The sequence below is a fragment of the Podarcis tiliguerta genome, assembly GCF_965153285.1.
Source record: "Podarcis tiliguerta genome assembly, chromosome: 2".
Lineage (NCBI taxonomy): Eukaryota > Metazoa > Chordata > Lepidosauria > Squamata > Lacertidae > Podarcis > Podarcis tiliguerta.
In genome coordinates, this window is record NC_139535.1 from 8,529,885 (window position 1) to 8,553,482 (window position 23,598).

The window sequence follows — 23,598 nt, forward strand, 5'->3', positions numbered from 1 at the left end:
CATGCAACTTTTTTTAACAGAGGGAGTTTGGTCTTTTTTATGTGAGGCTCCCATGACACTGTCAGCTGCATAGCAGGCAAACATATTTTTAAAAAAGAAGAAAGAAAGAAATACAGAAAACATAGGAAAAAATAAGAACCTGACATTTTATTGATGGCTGTTGTTAAAAACTGTTTGCAAATTAGTTATTTCTTTTTTTAAAAAAGGTTTTTTATTTAAACTTTTCAAATTTATACATTTCATTAGTTTTACAATCAATTTAACATTTCAAAATTTGACTTCCATCCCCCACTTTCTGCGGTTCCTTACATTTATTTTTTAATTCATTTAACTTGCTCATTTAATTATCTATTGTAAGTATATATCTGCTGTAAATATTCAATAAACCATTTCCATTCTTTCATAAAAAGTTTGTTATCTTGATTTCTTATTCTTCCAGTAAGTTTTGCCATTTCTGCATATTTCATAAGTTTTTGTATCCATTCTTTACTGGGATGCATATAATATTTCTACAGCCGTTGCCAAGAAAAAGTAAAATACAATACAATAAAATGGAGAATAAAGGGAAATATATCTAGCTATTTAATATTGATATTTTGTCAGTGCAGTGGTATCTCGGGTTACAGACGCTTCAGTTTACAGACGCTTCAGGTTACAGACGCTTCAGGTTACAGACTCGGCTAACTCAGAAATAGTACCTTGGGTTAAGAACTCTGCTTCAGGATGAGAACAGAAATCGTGCTCTGGTGGCGCAGCAGCAGCAGGAGGCCCCATTAGCTAAAGTGGTGCTTCAGGTTAAGAACAGTTTCAGGTTAAGAACGTACCTCCAGAACGAATTAAGTTCTTAACCCGAGGTACCACTGTATTATTGTGATAGTTTTCCTTTTATTGAATCTTGCTAGTTCCCCAAGAAGCCTGGGGCAGCAGTGCCCTCTCTGCCTGCCTGCCTGCTTGCCTCCCCCATCTCTCTCCCTCTTCACACACACACAATTTATCTTCACAACAACCCAAAAGGGTGGTTAGACTTTAAGGTAACGGCTGGCCCAAACTTATGCAGTCAGCATCATGGCTGAGTGGGAATTTGTTAAGGGCATCTCAGGTTCCAAAATGCTGGTAAATTGCAAGGATATCCAAGGAAGCTGAATGTTGGAAGATTCAGGGGCAGATAAAAGAAAATAATACTTTATGCAGCTCATTGTCAAACTACGGAACTCCCTGCCACAGGAGGCTGCGACAGTCACCAACTTGGATGGCTCTGAAAGAAGATCAGACAAATTCATGGAGGAGAATTAATGGACTATGCAGAATTAGACAAATTGACAGGAAGGATTCAAAACCTGCGGTGAAGGGAGAGTGAGTACGTGTACCTTAAGCAGGTTAGGCTTGTTCGGCTGAAGAGCCCCGGCAATGCTTGCTTTCTGATAGTATCTTAGGCAAGTCAAACAGTATCTTAGGCAAGTCAAACTTGTTAGGTTAGAATGGCCCCTAGTAAGAATGGCCACATATATATAGAGAGAGAATGGACACGTATATGGAGAGCGTATATGGATACAATGGACACGTAGTAATTCACTAACTGAGCATGCGTAGGAATGTAAGGGTGCCTTCCTCCCCCCATGCTCCAAGAAGGTGGAGTGTGCAGGTGGCTGTATGTGATTGGTGTAAAGGGGGGGGCAGGAGGAGAACTGAGGGTGATAAAAGCTGAATGCTCCTTTGTTTCAACGTGCCAGTCTTGGGAAACTATTCCACTGGTGCCCTTCTGTGCAGATGAAAATAAAAACCTTTCTCTCTGAAGAAACTGGTCCCTGGTGCCTTTGTCTCCTCCGAGGTAGGGAGTGCGTGCTAATGGGCTCAGGCCCTGGATCCCCCTTGGTAAATAAGGCTTCAGATCTGGGGGCTCTTTTCCGGGATTCAGCCCCTCCCCAATACCTGGAGGCCAGGCTTGACTGTGGTGAACAGCTTCAGGGCCGCTGGCAAACTCCAAGCATGCACCCCGCCAGCTTCGTGGGGGGAGTCCGCCAGACCGCTTCGGAGTGGAGACACTCGGTCGAGAGAGAGAAAGGACCGGCCGGAGAAGGAGAAGGAGAAGGAGAAGGAAGGGGGTCTAGACGGAAAAAGGTAAGCCCAAGGGAAAGGGGCACGAGACCTGATCAGTCTCACCTGGCAGTGGCAATAAGGTGCCGCCGGGAAAAGGAGGTAATGGTTGGGGAACGGGGAAAGGGAGGTTTTGGGAAGAAAATGTGTGAAGTGTGTCAAAGTAATCCAGTGAAAGGATGAATGTTTGAGTGACCAGGGCTTAGTGCCCCTTTGGTTAAGCGTATGCAGGATTGTGCACTTCTTAGTCACAGTCTGTAGCGGAAGTTGTTTGCCTGGACGGAATTGTTTTTAGGAGCGGATTACTTTGTTGAGACATGAGGCCGGGTGAGAGTAAATGCACCCCTCTGGAATGCTTCCTAAACAACTGGAAGGCAGCCACCAAGAATGATGATTGGGGATTCAAGTTAAAAGAAAGAGAGACTGAGAACCCTTTGTGAAGTGGACTGGCCGACACAAGGGACTGGGTGCCTTTTTGAGGGAACTTTTGATTTGCAATTAATCAATCCCCTCTGGAGAAATATTATCAATGTCCACCCAGACCAAATCCCCTACATTTTTATCTGGAAAGCCAATGTGGATCAAAATCCCTCATGGCTTTGGAAAAATAGAATTGTGACTGCCCAAGTCAAACTGTGTTCAGTACAATTACAAATTTGAAAAAAAACAGCAGTCTTGCCAGTCCCAGAAGAACAGTCCCAGAAGAAGAGGAGGAAGGAGATAATTAGCCCCCTCCACCCTATGCAGCAACTGCACCAGGGCTAAATGAGGTTCCCCCTACCCAACCCCCAAAGCAAAGAGACTGAGGAAGAAAAGACAGGAGAAAAGAGGAGAGGAAGCTGAGAAGGTGAAATTCAGAAGGAATCAGGTGAAGTGGGCAAGCAGTCCAAAAGAGTATTTCTGTATGTGAATTGGCAGAAAGAAAAGAGCCGTATGAGATAGAGCCAGTAAGCAATCCAAAAGAGTGAGCTGGATGTGGCTTCTTGGTTCTAGAAGCAGCACAATGCAAGGATGTGAAGTGACAAGAAAGAAACAGAAGGGTAGGCTTTGAGAGCCGCATAGGACAGAACTGTTAAAAAGAGAGACAATTAAAAAACCAAGGGATTAAAAGCCCTAGGATTACAATACTGACCATTGAGGAAATCCTCAAGATAAATGCCTTCAGGGCAGCGGACAATACTGATGTTGCAATTGAGGCAGCTAAAACTCCACTTTGATGGCCCACCTACTGACTGTACGACCCCCTGGAGTCATTTGATGTCCAGGACCACAGACCTCCAAGCACTTTAAATCAGAATCCTTCTTTCGAAGAGGACCCAGCCAAAATAATTAGGAGTTTGTCTTCAAGCAGCCAGCAGCCAAAAATGCAATCCCGGAGGGTGTCCACGGGAGGGGCAGAAGACGCCTAGGGAAGAAGCCAGTGCGCCATCTGCAGGCAAGAGGGTCACTGGGAAAATGAAATGCCCACAGGCCCCACGCGCAACACACCCCACCCCCACAGGCTGAGAAACCCAGCCATGAGCCTCAGCGTTACAGCCACACCACAAGCCCAGCCCTGAACTCCAGAAAGATGAAGGCAGAGGGCAAGAACAGGGATCTGTGCAGGGATACCCCATGGCCTGAACCCCACCTCACCAGCCCTAAGAGAAGGGAAGAAGAAACTTACTAGGATAAACCAGGCCCAACAAGCGCAGGTTCCCAGAAGCTGCCTGGCCCTGATCGAACAATGGTTGCTCGGCACACAGAATGAGGTTTCTGAAAATGATTTCCCTCCCCCTTTGTTCAAAGACTGTTGCATCAAAAGAAAGCAAGTGAACTAACTGTTTCTCATTCATGCAAGTAACAGGACATCAGCTTTTTTTCCCCTCCTTGTACCAGGCGCTTGGAGGTAGCTTCAAAGCGTTATCTCTTGGCTGCTATCCCAAGAGGAAAATGCTGCATTCTTACCAACCAGCTACCTTGAATCCCACACTGTCTGGATTTACGGTTCAGCCACAAAAAACCCAGAAGGCCAAGGGTTACCCACCCCCCTTGCCCCAAGTACTAACCTGAGGAAAGTGACTTTCTTAAAAGCAAGAGAATGCTTTCTGTGAACTTTGTCAAGTTTTTCTTTTTAAGGTGCACTTTTACTCTGAAAAAGGAGCCGCAGCATAACATAGGAATTGATACTTTGAGGAATTTGAAACTTTGCCAGAAGCAAGGAGCGCATTGTTTTTTCTACAGAGACTGGCAGTCTTTGCCAAATCAACTGAAATTTGCAACATGGCTTACAGGCCACGAGAGCTCTGAAACTTAGAGCACACAAATGAGACTTTAAAAGAAAAAAAAAATCTCAGCTGGCAAAACTAAACCCAAGGAACTGTTAACCGCTTGTGAAGTTTCCTGCCAAGCATCTAGGCCTATACCTTAGGTGCAAATGCTATCTGTCAATGTGCAGTCGTTCTGCCGTGTGTTTTCTTTTTCTCTTCTCTGGACAGGTAAACCGGCCAGAGGCTGTCCTGTTTCTCTACAGCTGTTAAAGTCACCAGCATCTGTGACACCTGATCTGCACTGGCCCCTTCGACTCTACAGCCCTGCTCACGTCACTCCGGAAGCTGACGTTTTGCACGGCTCAAGAATCCAGCATGGATTGAAAGAGGACATTTTTACATTTTCTTTCCTTTCCTTTAGCATAACTGAACTTTATTGAAGGTACCTGCGCCTGGTTTGCTTTACGCCACCCCTGCAGAGGAGAGTGTCTAGTGGGTCTTTTCTTTCAGCGTACTTACACCCCAACCCACTCTCTAGCACTTACCTAAGCCCCTCCACGTGCATACAATGGCTCAAATACGGCTGTGGGTCCCCATGCTGGTATTTCTGCTGCCTTTGTCCTTTGAAATGCCAATACCACTCACAGTGACCAGACAACTGCTGCAATCGTGGGGGGCCCACCACACATATAATAAGTGGATTCAGGTTGCTGAGATGGTTGCGTTCTCTGCAAATCGGACCAATTGTGCCGTTTGCACTCTGGCCCCTGTAGCCCAGCCCCAACTAACATGCCTGAGTCCGAGACAGGAACTTTTTCTGGTTCCAAATTGACTGCATGCCTGGCCCGCTTGCTGACAGGCACCATATCTGCCCATGGTCAGGACGTTTATTGGGTGTGTGGCAGAAAGGCCTATCATGCCCTCCCAAGAGGATGGTATGGGGTCTGTTTTCCAGCCTACTTAATACCCCCCATGTGGATTCCTGACCAGATATCCTCTGCAACCCCTAGAAGGAGGCGTTCAGCTGACCTGGCAACACTTGCAGGTGGCAGCTCCCAGAATTGGGGCCAAAATCAGTGGCCTCTGGAAAGGATACTGGCCCATTGTGCTCCAGCCTCCTGGAATCGGGGAGAGAAAATCTCTGAGGCAAGGGGGCCAACCAACCTATAATTTGAACCACATAATCAGACTCCAGGCAGTGGTAGAGATTGTTGCTAACACGACGGCCACGGCCCTTAGGCTAATTGCCACGCAATTGGATGTGACACGCAATGCGTTTCTTTCATTTTGGCTAAACAAGGTGGTTTTTGTGCAGCCCTCAACCTAACTGGCGGAGCATGTTGTTTCAATATTTCAGATCATGGTGAAGCCATCCGTGATTTGGCTGCCAGCACAGAAAAGGTGGCACACGTTCCGGTACAAACTTGGGAAGGCTGGAATATGTCCTGGTTAGACAAATTCCTACCAAGTGGTTGGCTTCGAGGACTCTTTGCTGTGATGATGGGACCCCTGCTAATTTTGCTTCTTCTTTGCTTCTGTATCCCCTGCTTAATGCAGTGCTTGCAAAATATGATGCACAGGATGGTCTCCCGTATGATGGGCCCTCGTGTGCTTGCTTTAATGCAAGAATACAGTCCCCTCCCATTGGACGAACCTAGGAGTTAGGTTGTCCCAAAAAGAAGAGGTGGGAATTGAAGGGAGAGTGAGTACGTGTACCTTAAGCAGGTTAGGCTTGTTCGGCTGAAGAGCCCCGACAATGCTTGCTTTCTGATAGTATCTTAGGCAAGTCAAACAGTATCTTAGGCAAGTCAAACTTGTTAGGTTAGAATGGCCCCTAGTAAGAATGGCCACATATATATAGAGAGAGAATGGACACGTATATGGAGAGCGTATATGGATACAATGGACACGTAGTAATTCACTAACTGAGCATGCGTAGGAATGTAAGGGTGCCTTCCTCCCCCCATGCTCCAAGAAGGTGGAGTGTGCAGGTGGCTGTATGTGATTGGTGTAAAGGGGGGGGGGGCAGGAGGAGAACTGAGGGTGATAAAAGCTGAATGCTCCTTTGTTTCAACGTGCCAGTCTTGGGAAACTATTCCACTGGTGCCCTTCTGTGCAGATGAAAATAAAAACCTTTCTCTCTGAAGAAACTGGTCCCTGGTGCCTTTGTCTCCTCCGAGGTAGGGAGTGCGTGCTAATGGGCTCAGGCCCTGGATCCCCCTTGGTAAATAAGGCTTCAGCGGGACCAAAGATTCTTAGAGGACTGGAGTAAATATTTGAACTACTGGTATTTGAAAAGCAACTGTAATAAACAGATTACGCTAGTAGGACTGCAAGAAGTTTTGTAAGGAGGATTATGCAAAATATTGCAAGGAATATTATGAAGAGAATATTAGTTAAGGATAATTAGAAATTAAGAAATGCAAATTAAGCGATAAAGAATGGAAAATCTTCAGAGGTCGTTGACGGAAGTCTAAAAAAATTGTATAAGATAAAAATGTATGTTAAATGACTATGTTAAAAAATTAATAAAAATGTATATATGTATTTTTAAAAATTATGGAGTAGAGGCCTATCGATGGTTACTAGCCATGAAAGCTATGCTCTGACTCTGCCAGTGTTTTCCAACTTGGGTCTCCGGCTGTTTTTGAACTACAGTTCCCATCATCCCTGACCATCAGTCCTGCTAGCTAAGGATGATGGGAGTTGTAGTCCAAAAAACACCGGGAAACCCAAGTTTGGGAAACACCGGCCTCCAAGGTTGGAGACACCAATGCTTCTGCATGGCAATTGCTGGAATCCACAGGAGGGGAAAGTGCTTGAATCCTGCTTGCTGTTTGAGACCAGGATGCTGGACTAGATAAGCTGCTGGCCTGATTCAGAGGCTCTTTTATGTCCTTATGTAGAGGAGCTGATCTACAAGGCAGGCTCAAGCAGTATGTGGACCGAGAACTCCCAGAAGTGCAAGCTGCATTTTGAAGGGGCAGAGGAACCAGAGACCAAATTGCAAACATGCGCTGGATTATGGAGAAAGCTAGAGAGTTCCAGAAAGACATCTACTTCTGCTTCATTGACTATGCAAAAGCCTTTGACTGTGTCGACCACAGCAAACTATGGCAAGTTCTTAAAGAAATGGGAGTGCCTGATCACCTCATCTGTCTCCTGAGAAATCTCTATGTGGGACAAGAAGCTACAGTTAGAACTGGAAATGGAACAACTGATTGGTTCAAAATTGCGAAAGGAGTATGACAAGGCTGTATTTTGTCTCCTTGCTTATTTAAATTATATGCAGAATTCATCATGCGAAAGGCTGGGCTGGATGAATCCCAAGCGGGAATTAAGATTGCCCGAAGAAATATCAACAACCTCAGATATGCAGATGACACAACCTTAATGGCAGAAAGTGAGGAGGAATTAAAGAACCTTTTAATGAGGGTGAAAGAGGAGAGCGCAAAATATGGTCTGATGCTCAACATCAAAAAGACAAAGATCATGGCCACTGGGCCCATCACCTCCCGGCAAATAGAAGGGGAAGAAATGGAGGCAGTGAGAGATTTTACTTTATTGGGCTCCATGATCACTGCAGATGGTGACAGCAGCCACAAAATTAAAAGACGCCTGCTTCTTGGGAGAAAAACAAAGACAATCCTAGACAGCATCTTAAAAAGCAGAGACATCACCTTGCCAGCAAAGGTCCGTATAGATAAAGCTATGGTTTTCCCAGTAGTGATGTATGGAAGTGAGAGCTGGACCATAAAGAAGGCTGATCGCCGAAGAATGGATGCTTTTGAATTATGGTGCTGGAGGAGACTCTTGAGAGTCCCATGGACTGCAAGAAGATCAAACACATCCATTCTTAAGGAAATCAGCCCTGAGTGCTCACTGGAAGGACAGATCCTGAAGCTGAGGCTCCAATACTTTGGCCACCTCATGAGAAGAGAAGACTCCCTGGAAAAGACCCTGATGTTGGGAAAGATGGAGGGCACAAGGAGAAGGGGACGACAGAGGACGAGATGGTTGGACAGTGTTCTCGAAGCTACAAACATGAATCTGACCAAACTGCGGTAGGTAATGGAAGACAGGAGTGCCTGGCGTGCTCTGGTCCAGGGGGTCACGAAGAGGCGGACACGACTAAACACCACCACCACCCCTTTAAACAGCCCAGCTTCCTCCAAAGAAAGAAGGGAAGGGAAAGAAAGGGGCACCAGGAAGATTCCGCTAGCGTTTTAGTTCCCCCACGCGCTCGCCATTTCCTGTCCTCTCTAGGACTCTCTAGCTCAGGCCCTTTAACCCCTTTAGTACCACAGCTGAGTTGATCGTGGGGTTCCATTGCCCTGGGTAGAGCGGGGCAGTAGGGGAACTTCCAGCATGGGCAGAACTTGTGTTTGGGACAGATGAGGTGTCCAGCTTTTCAGAGCAGGCGTCATGGCAGGCAGGAATATGAAGGCTCCGGTGGGCCCTCTGAGCATATGCAGAGTGCATTCATTGCCCTTGGGGAGGTGCCGCGCGGCTCAGTGGAAGAGCACGCGGTTTGCATGTAGGAGGTCCAGAGTTCAAGCCCCAGCTTCTTCCAATATGTAATTGCTGCATTTGCAGGGGGTTGGACTAGATGACCCTCTGGACCCCGCTCTGTGGGGATTTGCACAGCTGAGTTCCTCTGATGAAAATGGGGACATCCTACTCCATACCCTCCAATATTTCTCTTGATAAAATGTGTGTTTTATAAGATCGTGAGGCTAATGGTGTGTCTCTGGTTGGTTGGGTTGTTTTTTTTACAGGCACATGAAGGGTTACATTGTGAGTGTTTTGGTTCCTAGAGAGACTGAGGAGTTTTGGGGGGGTGAAGGGGAAATAAATTAGGGCTGCCCACTTCCTGTTCTGGATGCTCCCCACCCTCTCCAGCCCCTCTGTTGCAGGATACAGCCAGACCAGAAAGAGGACAGTCTCTGTGGGGCTGAAGCAGATCCAGCGCAGTGGGGCAGGATGTGCTGTGAGTTGCATGTGGAGGGGGAAAGGGGTGTTTCTAAATGTGCAAGTGCTGCAGAGCAGATGAAAACCCTTGCCCTCTGCCACTTCCGTTCACTTTTGACCTAGATCTCTGATAAAACAGAATTTCGTATATTTTCCTGTACATGCGTTTCCCTGTACACCACCTCTGTCTACAACTACAGGCTCTACTCCTCCTCCTCCACCTCTTCTTCTTCTTCTTCTTCTTCTTTTTCTTCTTCTTCTTCTTCTTCTTCTTCTTCTTCTTCTTCTTCTTCTTCTTCTTCTTCTTCTTCTTCTTCTGTATTTTAGTATTTTATTTCTCCTTCATAAATGCTACGGTTTGCCATTGCATCTTTTTGGCGTTTGGGGATGGGAATGGCACTTTCGTGCAATTGGGGTGGGGGGGGGGAAGAGGAAAAAGTGAAGAGGCAGTGGTTCGATAGGAGATTCTTGCAAAAGTGGGGAGGCTTTTAAGAAGAACGTCTCCCCCTCAATACACACTGAAGTTGTGCCAAAGAACATCCTGATACAGTAGATCGATATTTTTAATCAGCCACCAAGCATTGCAATTTGTGCACAAAGAAGAGACATATATGAAGGCAGCTAAGGAGACAATGCTGCCCAATTTAAATTAAAAACCACACAAAACCGAAAGCTCATCGTAGTGACCCTTATTTCTAACAGCAACTCCTAGAAATTTTGGGGGTTTTGCTTATCTTGGTCCACAACGAGGGAAAAAGTCACACAATAATGAACCGGACGTCCTAGTTGAGATAATAATGGGATGGTAGGTTAACACTTTACACAAAACTCTGTTTCGGGGTTTGTTTGTTTTTACTTGAAAGTTAAATTTGAGGTTGTTTCCTAAGGAGTGTCAGGGGTGTGAAACAGCAAAGGTGACTTCAGGTAGGATTGTGAGCAAGCATAAAATTATGGAATTAACCAGGTGTGTAAGCAAATGGATTCAAAGGAAGAATAGGTATTACCGAGAATCACTTATCTAATAAGAACACTGGGAGTGTGATTTCTTTTATTTATATAAATATATATATATTCCTTCTATTTGTGCCATATGGTTAGAGGAAAGAACTTGGTTTATTGCATTTGTATCTCACCTCTTCCTACAGGGAGCTAAAGGTGTGGCCTACATGGGTTCTCTTCCTCCTCATTTAATCCTCACAACGACCCTGCCAGGTAGGTCAGGCTGAGAAGCAATGAATGGCCCAAGGTCACTTAGTGGGTTTCATGGCTGTGGGGTAATTTTAACTCTGGTCGCTGAGGTCCGAGTCTGATAGTCGAACCACTAACAGCTCGCATCATCCCTGACCTCTGGAGGGCTGCATAGGTCAGTCACGCCGAGTTGGAGTGCTGGACTAGGAAGAGGGAGACACGAGTTCAAGTCTCCACGTGGCTGTAAAGCTCATTGAGCGACCTTTAGCCTCTCAAATTCTCTCTCAGCCTAAAGACTACTTAACTGGGTTGTTGAGAGGATAAAATGACAAAGGAGACGAGCATTGGTCCATCTGTGGACGATGTTGTGCCATTGGTCCATTTAGCTCAGAACTGAAATGTTCTTCCCATGATGTTGCGTCAGCTGCTAGATCCGGACAGCAGGCTCAGTGCTTTTAACTGGTACCCTTGCACAAAAGCCTGAGACTTTTCAAAGCTTGCCAGTTGTGTTTGCCGTTGTGCATATAGAAAAAGGAAAGGTTCAGTCTAGCTGCACAAGCTCTGATCATGAAGAAAGTGACTGGAGGAAAGGGAAAAGTTGAATGAGCACACTCGGAAAAAAGGCAAGGCCTTCTTGGTAGTGGCGACTGCCCTGTGGAACACCCCCCCCCATCAGATGTCAAGGAAATAAACAACTATCTGACTTTCAGAAGACATCTGAAGGCAACCCTGTTTAGGGAAGTTTTTAATGTTTGATGTTTTTCTTCTTATTATTATTCTGTTGGGAACCGCCCAGAGTGGCTTCTTCTTCTTCTTCTTCTTCTTCTTCTTCTTCTTCTTCTTCTTCTTCTTCTCAACATGGAAAGCCAGCTTATCCCAAGCTCTGCATGGAGATGCAAAAAATTGAACCCAGGATCACGCAAGGCAGGTGCTCAGCCTGAAGGCTTAAAATATGGTTTCTCTTTCAGAACGACTCAACAGCCAAAACAACTTGGTTTGGCTTATTTATTCCACCTTTTGTCTTCTTCCTTCAGAGAAAAAGCGTTCCTTTCTTGCTGGCTGGAAATTTTGCTGAGTCCAGCATAAAGTCACCCTTTGACCGGAGTGACTTGCTTGCAGCACCGTCAACAGATCCCGCTGGTGTGTCCTGGAGGAATCAGCCTGGCAGATGAAAACATGAGATGCGCTTATTTTAAAGGAGGAGCGACTGATGGCAAGGTCCTCCCTGGCACCACCTGTGGTACATCCACAAAGGCACAAGTCTCTCACACGTTCGATAAGAAGGAGTAAACTCTTTGTTTAGCTCTTTCTTAAGGAGAAGGCTACAAATATTCTGTTTGTTTGTTTGCTTGTTTTAGGCCTGCAGGTCTCGATGTGGCAACATTTCAGAACCCTCGTCCTTCCGGTGATGGGCTTTCCAGCTTAAAACAACACTTTCTAGGCTCTCTGTGGACATTGCCTCCGGTGTTCCGCCGCCGCCGGACAAAATGGCTGCTGAGCTGAGGGCCGGCGGAGTCATGAGCCTCCCTTTGCAGAACGTTCTAGGACACGAGGCGATCCCTGGCGCGAAACTGAGGGAGGGATCCCAAGCGGGGCTTCTGGAATCCGAAGGGGAACGGGTGGTCCCTCGCGTCATCCAGGTTGGGACCATTGGGGAGCTTCTGGGCTGGGTGCCCCCCCAAGAGTTGAGCCAGGGCTCCGAGGAAGGCTTGGCGCAACGCTGGGAAACTCAGTGGCAGGAGGTCCTAAAGGCCGTGCAGCCCTTTCCCTCCGGGTGGGGAAGCCCACAGCCGCCGAAACCGTTGCTGTGGGGCTCTTGTGAGGCCGTGACGGTTGCTGGCCAGTGGCCCAGCGGAGATGGAGTCGCTCAGCTTCTGGTGGGCAATGGCAGAGGAGCTTCAGCAGCCTTTGGCAATCTGGTCACTGGAGAAAGCAGGACGTCGGAGAAAGAGGCCGTGGGAAAGGACGACACTGGCGCCGATGCGCAGGGCAGGCGTTTTGGGCAGTTTGGCTACCAGGAAGCCGAGGGACCCCGAGAGGTTTGCAAGAAGCTCCGGGAGCTCTGCTGGCAGTGGCTGAAGCCAGAGAAGCACACCAAGGAGCAGATCCTAGAGCTGGTGGTTCTGGAGCAGTTCCTGGCCGTCCTGCCCTCGGAGATGCAGAGCTGGGTCAGGGCCCGTGGCCCTCAGGCCTGTTCCCAGGCGGTGGCCCTGGCCGAAGATTTCCTCAGACGCCAGCAACCAGAGGCCGAGGTAAAGGAGAGAAAGTTGTAAGATTTTATCTTAAATCATTTTGATTTGATTTTAGAAATGTAAAATTAGAACAATCCAAATGTATATCCATATACGGTGGTACCTCGGATTACATACGCTTCAGGTTACATACGCTTCAGGTTACAGACTCCGCTAACCCAGAAATAGTACCTCAGGTTAAGAACTTGTACCTCAGGATGAGAACAGAAATTGTGCAGCGGCAGCGGGCGGCCCCATTAGCTAAAGTGGTGCTTCAGGTTAAGAACAGTTTCAGGTGAAAAACGGACCTCCGGAACAAATTAAGTTCTTAACCCGAGGTACCACTGTATAGAGATTGCTCTGAATCTCGAGACTTCCCCCCACCCCCTCCATAGGTCCTATTGTCAACATTTACAACTTCATATTATTCCATAGTCTATATTTTGCATCACTCCATATTGTCCATAATAATTGTTTCATTACAAGTGAGATTAAAATCCTGCTCATGTTTTCATCTGCTTGCAGTGGCCTCCTAAATAAGTTTTTTAAAAATCCCATTCCTTTTATAAAGTTTTTGTCCTCTTGTTTCCTGAGCTTTCCAGTCCATCAGCTTAGTTTGCCATTCCTCTCTGGTAGGGACTCTGTCTTCTTTCCATCTCTGGGCTAGTAACATCCGTGCAGCAATTGTTGTATACATAAAATGTCTTCCTTGGAATATAATTCCAATAATTCCTAATAGAAAAGCTTCTGGTTTTTTAACAAAAGTTATTTTAAACATTTTTTTCATTTCATTATATATCATCTCCCAGAAAGCTTTTATTACGTTACACGACCACCACACATGATAAAAGGTACCTTCTTTCTCTTTACATTCCCAGCAGGTATTTGCACTAGTTCTATACATTTTTGCCAGCTTAGTAGGAGGCAAATACCACCAGTACATCCTTTTCATATAATTTTCTTTCAGTGTACAGCATGCTGTAGATTTCAGATCCGTTTTCCATAACCTTTCCCAGTCTGCCATCTGGATATTATGTCCCAAATCCTTTCCCCTGTGTATCATTACTGATTTGACCTGGTCGTCTTTTGAGAAAGTTTTAAGATTTGATCTTCCTCAGGGTGAGCCTGGGGAGGGTTCGCCCTCCTGACTCTGAGGCGTTGACTTGACGGGAATCCTCTCTGCTCTTTTAGGCACCGGGGAGACACGAGGAGGAGGTGATTGTGGTCTCCCCTGAGGCTGAGTGGTCGCCGTTGGAGGGCAGCCTGGGTCCCAACTCATTGGGTATGTATGAATTGTATGGATCCCATTGATCCCATTTAGATTGTTTGCTCTCTAATAAACAGTAGTGACATCTGAATTGAATTTTAAAACCTTAAAAGTCGAAACCTGGTCATAAATATAAGCACCAATTCTGTGAATTGGCCATATTTTTATTGTTATTTGTAGCAAAATACTACTTTTTATAAATTGCTCTGGTCATTGACCGTATTAAAGATATTTGATTTTGATTTGATTGTTTGCTCTCCAGTCTTGTTTGGGGGCTTCCCATGGAGGCATCTGTTTTTATTTTTATTAGGTATTTTGTGGTTTTATATCTTGATTTTATTCTGGGGAGGGTGGGGTATAAATCATCACCATTATTATTATTATTATTATCATTATTATTATTATTACCGCCCTGAGACCCCCGGGTATTGGGCAGTATATAAATTCTAATGATGATGATGATGATGATGATTTATTGGCAGAAGAGACAAGCCATAGAGAAGGAAACAGCTAGAGGAATCTAGGAAAATGCTTGCTTCTAGAGCAAAGTAAATAGAGGCATAACTGACCAGAATAGCAGAGCAAAAGGCCTGTGAAAATTGTGCAGCTCATCCAATGAGATAAAGAGAGTCAGATTTCTCTGAGCTTTAGAAGCTAAAATGAAAGAGGGTGTTTAAGATGTCATGCAAATGCCCCGTCAAAATGTGGCCGTGTGGAAGCAGCATTGGTGTCCAGCAGAGCTCTTTTGTATATTTTTAAATAAGGTAAAAGGTACCCCTGCCCGTACGGGCCAGTCTTGACAGACTCTAGGGTTGTGCGCCCATCTCACTCAAGAGGCCGGGGGCCAGCGGTGTCCGGAGACACTTCCGGGTCACGTGGCCAGCGTGACACCGCTGCTCTGGCGAGCCAGAGCCGCACACGGAAACGCCGTTTACCTTCCCGCTAGTAAGCGGTCCCTATTTATCTACTTGCACCCGGGAGTGCTTTCGAACTGCTAGGTTGGCAGGCGCTGGGACCAAACAACAGGAGCGCACCCCGCCGCGGGGATTCGAACCGCCGACCTTTCGATCGCCAAGTCCTAGGCACTGAGGCTTTTATCCACAGCGCCACCCGCGTCCCGCATCACAGTATTTTTAAATACTGTGCAGTAAAATCCAGCCTGGTTCTTCTGTTTCCTTTTCCCGTTCAGGGAAAGTGAGCCTGGATGGCTATGCGGTCTCAGCTGGAGAAACAACTCTGAACGGGAGCAAGCTGGGCCCTTTCCAGCGAGGAAGTCCCAGGCTACCGGTGATGCTCGGGACGTTATTGGGGCGGCCTGGTTCCCTCGAAAGCAGCTGTGATCTGGAGCAGGAGAATGAGATGGAGCCGCCGGAGAGGTGGGACGAAGCCACGCTCTGCAGCGAGGGGGTCTACGAGACTGTTGTGCGCTTGGAGGAGCATGGCCACTGGTGCCTTGAATGCGGCGAAAGCTTCCAGGATGCGTGGCAGCTGGATAGGCACCAGAAGACCCACACTGGCCGCAAGCGTCCCGAGTGCCCGGAATGCGGGAAGAGTTTCCGGGATATCTCGCATGTCCTCCGGCACCAGACAGTCCACACCGGAGAGAAACCGTATTCCTGCTCCGAGTGTGGCCAGAGCTTCACCCAGAAGCCGGCCCTCAACAGACATCTCAGAAAACATCTGGAGGAAAAGAACTACACAGGTACGTACGCCCTAATCAATTTTGCGGGTGCCACGGAAGATGAATATGCTCAAGAGGGAATAGAATCTGCACACACAAAAAATATAAAGCTTTTAAATAACTGCACAAACCCTGCAACTCCATCCAGATTAATGAAACTATGCAACGTACAATAGGAGATGTAATACAATGGTACCTTGGTTCCTGAACGGCTTGGCTCTCGAACAAATCGGCTCCTGAGCGCCGCAAACCCAGAAGTGAGTGTTCCGGTTTGCGAAAGTTTTTCGGAAGTCGAACATCCAATGTGGCTTCCGATTGAGTGCAGGAAGCTCCTGCAGCCAATCGGAAGCCTCACCTTGGTTTTCGAACTGTTTTGGGAGTTGAACGGACTCCCAGAACGGATTAAATTTAAGAATCAAGGTACCACTGTATTTGGATTCCAACTTTGGTGTGTTGATATACTTAATAGTGTTTGTTTGTGGGGGAGGAAGGGAAAAGGAGATTGTTAGCCGCTTTGAAACTCCTTAGGGTAGTGATAAAGCGGGATATCAAATCCAAACTCTTCTTTTTCTTCTTAGTATTCCACAATAATATGAAACCGCGGGGCTTCCCACAGGATCATCAGGAGCGTTCAACTTTCCGCATTCTGCTATGAATAATTGCAAGGGACAAAGTGATTCCTTCTTGCTGTGTGAGAGATAAGGAAATGCCTCTTCTAATATTATCTTAAGAAGAGGAATTCCATTTCTCTGTGTGTGTGTGTGTGTGTGAGAGAGAGGGGGGGGGGCAGAGTGCTTCTCCTAAAATGACAGCGGAAGAAGTATTAGGAGGAGGAATGTCTGTTCTCAGATGTTCCTGATACTGTCCTCATAAGATACTGTATTAAACATCACCTTCACAGAAAAACAAAATCTGCTGCCCAGTTAATAAGAGACACCCTTTTTAGCTTATCAAAAATATTTTTATCTGTCCTCCTATCTGTCTGTCTGTCTAGCTAATCTACTGTATTTACTTTCTTAATTTCTTACTTCGAGCAGGCTCATACTCAATAATTCTCAGAAACCAAAAACCAGTGCAGTTTTGAAAGGTTCATTCTGCAACCTTGATTCAAAATGGCATCCAATTGTAGAGACGCATAGACAAAAAAAACCCCTGCTTCTTGATCTTGGGAACCATCATGAAATTTTTTGTGTGTGATCTCTTTAAGAGGTGTCTAAATAAACAGCAAACGAGTAACTTTCCAAAACGTGTGGTAATTTTCAATAATGTATGGTACACACACGCTGCTTGGCACCATAGTTTCCAACTGGTGTCTAAGGAATCATAAAAGTTTTGCATCGGTTAAAATTCATGTAAGCGAATGACCTTGTTTAAACCTTGCAATGCTCCTCCCTAGTGCGGGATCTCATACCGCTCCCCGCCTCTGGCCAAACAGGTGTCAGCATCACCGTCCGACCCCCGAAGACGCTTGTGGGCCGCAAACGCCCCGAGTGCTTAGAGTGCGGGAAGAGTTTCCGGGACATTTCGCAAGTCCTTCGCCACCAGACGGTCCACACGGGAGAGAGACCTTACAGCTGCCTCGAGTGTGGACAGAGCTTCACTCAGAAACCCGCCCTCAACAGACACCAGAGGAAGCACCTAGAAGGCAGCCACGGTGCAGGTATGGGGCTGGGCTTACCCTCCGGGACCACAGCTTCCAGCCAGAGCCGGATCTGGGTTCAGGGGAGCCCTTGGCCAAAGACCCCCTTTCAATGTATCTCCCTCCTTGCTTCCACTGACGTCTCCCCTTCCCTGTTAGGACTGTTCACATCACCTGCTTTCTGGTTCTTTTTCTAAAGTGGGGGTGCCAGAGATTGAACTGGGGGGGGGGGGGATGTCAACCTGAACAACAACAACAACAACAATTTATACCCCGCTTATCTGGCTGGGCTTCCCCAGCCACTCTGGGCTGCTCCCAACAGAATAATAATAATAATAATAATAATAATAATAATAATAATGCAATAAAAATATCAAACATTAAAAACTACTTGATACAGGGCTGCCTTCAGATGTCTTCTGAAAGTCAGGTAGTTGGTTATTTCCTTGACATCTGATGGGAGGGCGTTCCACAGGGCAGGCACCACTACTGAGAAGGCCCTCTGCCTGGTTCCCTGTAACTTGGCCTCTCACAGTGAGGGAACCACCAGAAGGCCCTCGGCGCTGGACCTCAGTGTCTGGGCAGAACAATGGAGGTAGAGATGCTCCTTCAGATATACTGGACCGAGGCCATTTAGGGCTTTAAAGGTCAGCACCAACACTTCGAATTGTGCTCGGAAACGTACTGGGAGCCAATGTAGGTCTTTCAAGACTGGTGTTATATGGTCCTGGCGGCCATTCCCAATCAACAGTTTAGCTGCTGCATTCTGGATTAGTTGCAGTTTCTGGGTCACCTTCAAAGGTAGCCCCACGTAGAGCGCATTGCAGTAGTCCAAGCGGGAGATAATTAGAGCATGCACCACTCTGGCGAGACAGTCTGTGGGCAGGTAGGGTCTCAGCCTGCGTACCAGGTGGAGTTGGTAGACAGCTGCCCTGGATACAGAATTGACCTGCACCTCCATGGACAGCCGTGAGTCCAAAATGACTCTCAGGCTGCGCATCTGGTCCTTCAGGAGCACAGTTACCCCATTCAGCACCCCATCCACACCTGCCCGCCCCCCTGTCCCCCAAAAACAGTACTTCTGTGGTGGAGATTTGGTCTCTCCCTTGAGAGTTTTCAGGGCCCTCTGCATCGTCTCAATGGGACAGCTGTGTGATACGCTGCTAGTGCAGCAACTGAACATAAAACGGTGGATTAAGCAGAGCGCTGGATCCAGCGTTTTGTGGCGGTTTAGAGTTTCAGAGTAGGACCTGGGTAACCAAGATTCAAATCCCCACTTACTCATGAAGGTTGATGGGTGATCCTGGGCCAGGCGCACTCTCCCTCTCTCAGCCTAACCTCCCCCCTTTTTTTTTCTTTTTTTTTTTTGGAGAAAAAGGTGAGATATAAATGCAAATAAATAAATAAACAAACCAAAGAGCTGGAATCATAGAATCGAAGAGTTGAACGGAACAGCCGTCCCATATGGGGATCAAACTTGCCACCTTGCCGTTATCAGCACCATGCACTAACCAATAAGTCTCACTAGTGCAACAAGATTTCCCCCTGTCCATGGATGCACACAAACACCCAAAATGGCTCTGTCGGATTGGCAGAGCCCACCCAGAACAGCGTGTGGAGGGAGAAGAAACGCCTGCACTGATAGAATGAAAGCCATTTGCATGCTTTAAGAGGTTTGAAAAGGTCTTGGACAGATAATGATAACAACATGTTATAATAGTATAACAGATACAAAAACTTATGGAATACAGTGGTACCTCTGGTTATGAATGGGATCCGTTCTAGAGGTCTGGCCATATCCCGAAGATTTCGTTACTGGAGGACCCACTTCGGCGTATGCATGAGGTGCGCAGAGCGCTTATGCGCAAGTGGCAAACCCACTTCCGGGTTTGCCGCGTCCGCAACCTGAAGTTTACATTACCTAAAGGTAACGTAACCCAAGGGTCCACTTATACAGAAATGGCAAATCTTACCAGAAGAATAAGATCAAGATAACAAACTTTTAATAAAAGAATGGAAATGGTTTATTGAATATTTACAAATAAACTGTAAACAGATAAGGACATTGACAGGATTATTGTAATAACCTGCAGTTTTATATTTAAAGTAGATGAATAAATGAGTAAATTAAGTTAATTTGGAATATGTAGAAGATACAAAAAAAAAATTTAAGGAACCGGAGAAAAAGGGGGAAGGAAGATGAGTTTTGAAATGTTAAAATGATTGTAAGATTATTGAAATGTATAAAGTTGAAAATCCTAACAACAGTAACAGAGACACTTACTTGCAGATGCAACATTTGTGTGTGTGTGCATTTGTGAAAAATATTAATTTCTTTCATCCTTTCCCTAGCACGAGACATGACATCTGCTTCGATTCTCTCTTTCTCCCTGCAGGTGACGGAAAAGTGTCTGCAAGCCAGGAGCAGGCCTGCATGCAGCCGGGATCCTTGCAGCCCAGCCCGTCAGCAGCATCCCAAGAGAGCGTAGCTGGCACCTTCTCCAGCGGATACTCGCCAGCGGGGGACTCTCCGTGGGGAGCTGCCCCAAGCCGGGTTGGGGCTGCGGCCAAAGCTGCCCGAAAAAAGCCGAGCCGCAGGGGGCAAAGAAACCACTGGTGCTTCCTCTGCGCAAAAGGCTTCCGGGACAAGGCGGACTTGGTGAGGCACGAGAGAATCCACACGGGTGAAAAGCCCTACTCGTGTCTGGACTGCGGGCGGCGGTTCAGCTACACGTCGAGTTTGTACAAGCACCAGCTCATCCACCGCCAGCCCATCAATCTAGAGTTGAAACCGGTGACCCAGGAGGACTTAAATCGCGGGCAAAACGGTGTTGCGCACCCCCAGGCGGCTGGGGAGGAAGGGGCGTTGGGCAACGGCGTGAAGGTCGAGGACTGCGAAGGGGAGCCTTATGCTGGGAATGTGGTCCTGTTAGTAGGGGGAGCGGCAGAGAGGTGAAACGCTTTTTGACATTTTTAACAGGCAGAGTCGAAACCTCCTGGCTGGAAAAAACAAGCAGAGCAGAGGCAGCTGCCTGGGTCGGGAGGGGGGTGATGAATTTCTCCTTGAGAGAGGGGGTGGTCCCTGGGTGCTTGAAGGAGGCAGTGGTCAAAAGATGGTTCAGAAACTTCAGCCGGTGCCGAATTCAACGGCCAGGTTGCTCACCGGGGCAAGGCAGTTTGAGCCCATCACACGACGGTCCTAGCCTGTCCGCATTGGGGTCCTAATCCACCGGCCCAAAGGGAGTGGTGGGGTGCAGGGGTACCAAAGAAGGGTGTCAAAAACATCAGTTTTCGGTCTTTATTAAAAGAAAGGTGTAGGGTTGCCTGCATTGCAGGGGGTTGGACTAGATGACCCGGGGTCCCTCCCAGCTGTACAGTTCGACTTGGAGCAAATCATTCGGCTAGGTCTCCCAGCCTTTAGTTTCCAGGCCCGATTCAAAGTGCTGGTTCTGACCTGTTGTTTAGTCGTTCAGTCGTGTCCGACTTTTCGTGACCCCATGGACCAGAGCATGCCAGGCACTTCTGTCTTCCACTGCCACCCGCAGTTTGGTCAGATTCATGGTTCTGACCTGGAAAGCCTTAAACAGCCGAGGGCCACAGTACCTCAAGGACCGCCTCTCGCCATATGAACCAACCCCGGACCTCGTGATCGTAAAACGAGGCCCTTCTTTGTGTGCCTCCTTCACACGAGGCCAGGAGGGTGGCAACACAGGACGGGGCCTTTTTTGTGGTGGCTCCCTATTTGTGGACTGCTTCTCCCCAGTGGGGGCTCAACTGGCACCTTCAATACATATCTTTAGGCGCCAGGCAAAAGCATTTCTCTATAACCAGGCCTTTAGCTGATTAACATTCTGTGGGTTTTCGAATGCATTTGTGTGATGGCCCAACCCCCTGTAATGCAGGAATCTCGAACTGGATCATACATGACCGATGGCCATGCAGCCTCTGCTTTGAAACCTCCAAGGAACGAGAGTCTCTACCGCCTCTCACAGGAATCTGCTCCGCTTTCATTTTATTAATGCATTTTGCGTTCTCATTTTGTATTCTTACCTCGTGAACCGCCTTGCGATCTCCGGGTGAAGTGTGGCAATTCAAACAATAGCAAATATAAATAATAAATAAAATTGCCAGCTCTAGAGTCTCCTTCGGTTTGCTCCCACCACCTGCCATGTACATATTGTGTAAAGAGGGTTTCTTATGCTTAACGATGATAATTACCGTTAATAATATTATTGACAATAACACTGGACTTCAGTGACCCCCCCTGCTTTCAAGTATTTGGACTGTGGGGACCCTAGCCACAAACAGTGTCTTATTTCTCGTTTTAAATAAAAGTATAAACTAACTGCGGATCACAAGTGTGTGTTATTTCTAGAAATAAACCAATTATAAGTGCCTTGAGGGAGATTGCTTAAGTTACCTTGTGTTATTGATTGACAGCCTTCGGCCTTATGTACCCAGGACGTCACTACAGTTTGCGGGTACCGGTAATTTCCAAAGATCTCAGAAGCCTGTACCTTCCAGAAAAAAGTGAACTCATTTTTGCTCCTACAAGGTCTTCCAGCTGGGTGAATAGGATGGCAGGCCTTAAGGATCCATTTCCTATTGTTTTTCCATTTGTCAGGGTTTTTTTGAATGCTGTTTTTATTATATTTCGTACATCACCGTGGGACATATGCAGATGACATGGGATTGTAGGTCAACGGATAATTGCTGTTACATCCAGAACACCAAAGGGCTTTGCTATTACTCCAGTGGAGCCGATGACGCCTGTCTCAATCTGCTTTCAGTTTGTTGTTGGTTTTACCTTCTGAATGTTTTGAAGAGTTGCTTTTACTGATATTTTTGCCGTTCTCTCTGTGAACCGCTTTGAGATTGGCGCGTTTTTTTTAACAGCCCAGCGGTGGACAACTTTCAGGAAATAATAAGATCTCGCTTTGAAAAGTGCCAAATTCATGGGAGAATCTTGATGAGGGCTTAATAATAATAATAATAATAATAATACAGCGGTGCCTCCCAAGACGAAAAGAATCCGTTCCGCGAGTCTTTTCGTCTTGCGGTTTTTTCGTCTTGCGAAGCAAGCCCATTAGCGGAGTAGCGCTATTAGCGCTATTGGCAGTTTAAGGGCTAAAAACGGCTTTTTAAGGCTTAAGGGATTAGCGGTTTTGCTGCTAAAATGCTTTTAGCAGCTTAGCGCTTCAGAAAAAGGGGTTTTGGAGCGAAAAAAAACCCTCAAATTTTTTCGTCAATTTTCGTCTTGCGAAGCAAGCCCATAGGGAAATTCGTCTTGCGAAGCGCCTCTGCAAACGGAAAACCCTTTCGTCTTGCGGGTTTTCCGTCTTGTGGGGCACCACTGTAATAATAATAATAATACAGGGTTACAGACACTTCGGGTTGCGTGATTTTGGGTTGTGCACTGCGCCAAACCCGAAAGAACCGGAATGGGTTACTTCCAGGTTTCGGCGTTTGCGCATTTGCAGAAGCACTAAATTGCGCTTTGTGCAGAAGCGTTGAATCGCGACCCGCGTGTGCGCAGACGCAGCGCTGCGGGTTGCGGACGCTGCGGGTTGCGAATGTGCTTCCCTCACGGATCATGTTCGCAACCTGAGCGTCCACTGTAATAATAATTTATCCCCCGCCCATCTGGCTGCGTCTCCCCAGCCAACATTAAAAATGTCCCTAAATAGGGCTGCCTTCAGTTGTCTTCTAAAAGTCAGCGAGTTGTTTATTCCCAGTTTTCCACTGGAAGTGAGCGAGGCTGCCTGCCATCTCCCTCTTGCCCTGAACTGATGGGACTTGAGATGCTCTCTTGCGAACTGAGACTTCGAAGGGCTTTCCACCTGGAGCACAAGCCCAGCTGCCTCTTTGCGTGTTTAATACCCCGCCTTTTCTCCAAGGGGCTCATGGCGGCCTCTGGTGCGCTCCGCTTTCATAGCTACCATCACAACAACCCTGTGAGGTGGGGCAGCTTGAGAGGCCGCCGACAACCACAGGTCGCTCCCTGATCAGCACTTTTGGTTTAGATGGGGGCATGGGGCTCTTAAATCTCGGGGCCATGGGTTTGAGCCCCACGTGAGGCAAGAGTCCTGCATTCCCGGGGGTTGGTCTGGATGACCCTCGGGGTCCCTTCCAACTCTAGAATCCAACCACGTTGACATGCAAGTTTGCTTCGCCTTCTCATTCTTTTGGCCGGGTACCAATGCTTTACCGGTGTGCCAGTACGCGAGTAAATGGAAAGGGAAAATAAAAATAAGTGAGCACCCTTCCCCAGAGCCCAA

General features: G+C 47.0%; 1 protein-coding gene across 5 annotated transcripts; it reads left to right on the plus strand.

Moving 5' to 3' along the window:
* Nucleotides 1-9,194: 9,194 nt before the first annotated feature.
* LOC310670245 (uncharacterized protein) lies at nucleotides 9,195-20,276 on the plus strand (the record flags this gene model as incomplete). 5 transcript variants are annotated; one of them, XM_083425214.1, is made up of 7 exons in its annotated part: nucleotides 9,208-9,333; nucleotides 11,537-11,742; nucleotides 11,861-12,771; nucleotides 13,936-14,015; nucleotides 15,190-15,702; nucleotides 17,117-17,341; nucleotides 19,717-20,276. In XM_083425214.1, the coding sequence occupies exons 3-7, from the start codon at nucleotides 11,990-11,992 to the stop codon at nucleotides 20,274-20,276; spliced, it is 2,160 nt and encodes a 719-aa protein (XP_083281340.1). In that variant the 5' UTR covers nucleotides 9,208-9,333; nucleotides 11,537-11,742; nucleotides 11,861-11,989. The 5 variants fall into 5 exon arrangements, with proteins under 5 accessions (XP_083281342.1, XP_083281343.1, XP_083281340.1 ...); XM_083425216.1 differs by lacking the exon at nucleotides 11,537-11,742 and having other exon boundaries at nucleotides 9,195-9,333; nucleotides 11,861-12,754; nucleotides 13,925-14,015; XM_083425213.1 differs by having other exon boundaries at nucleotides 11,537-12,771.
* Between the last annotated feature and the right edge of the window lie 3,322 nt (nucleotides 20,277-23,598).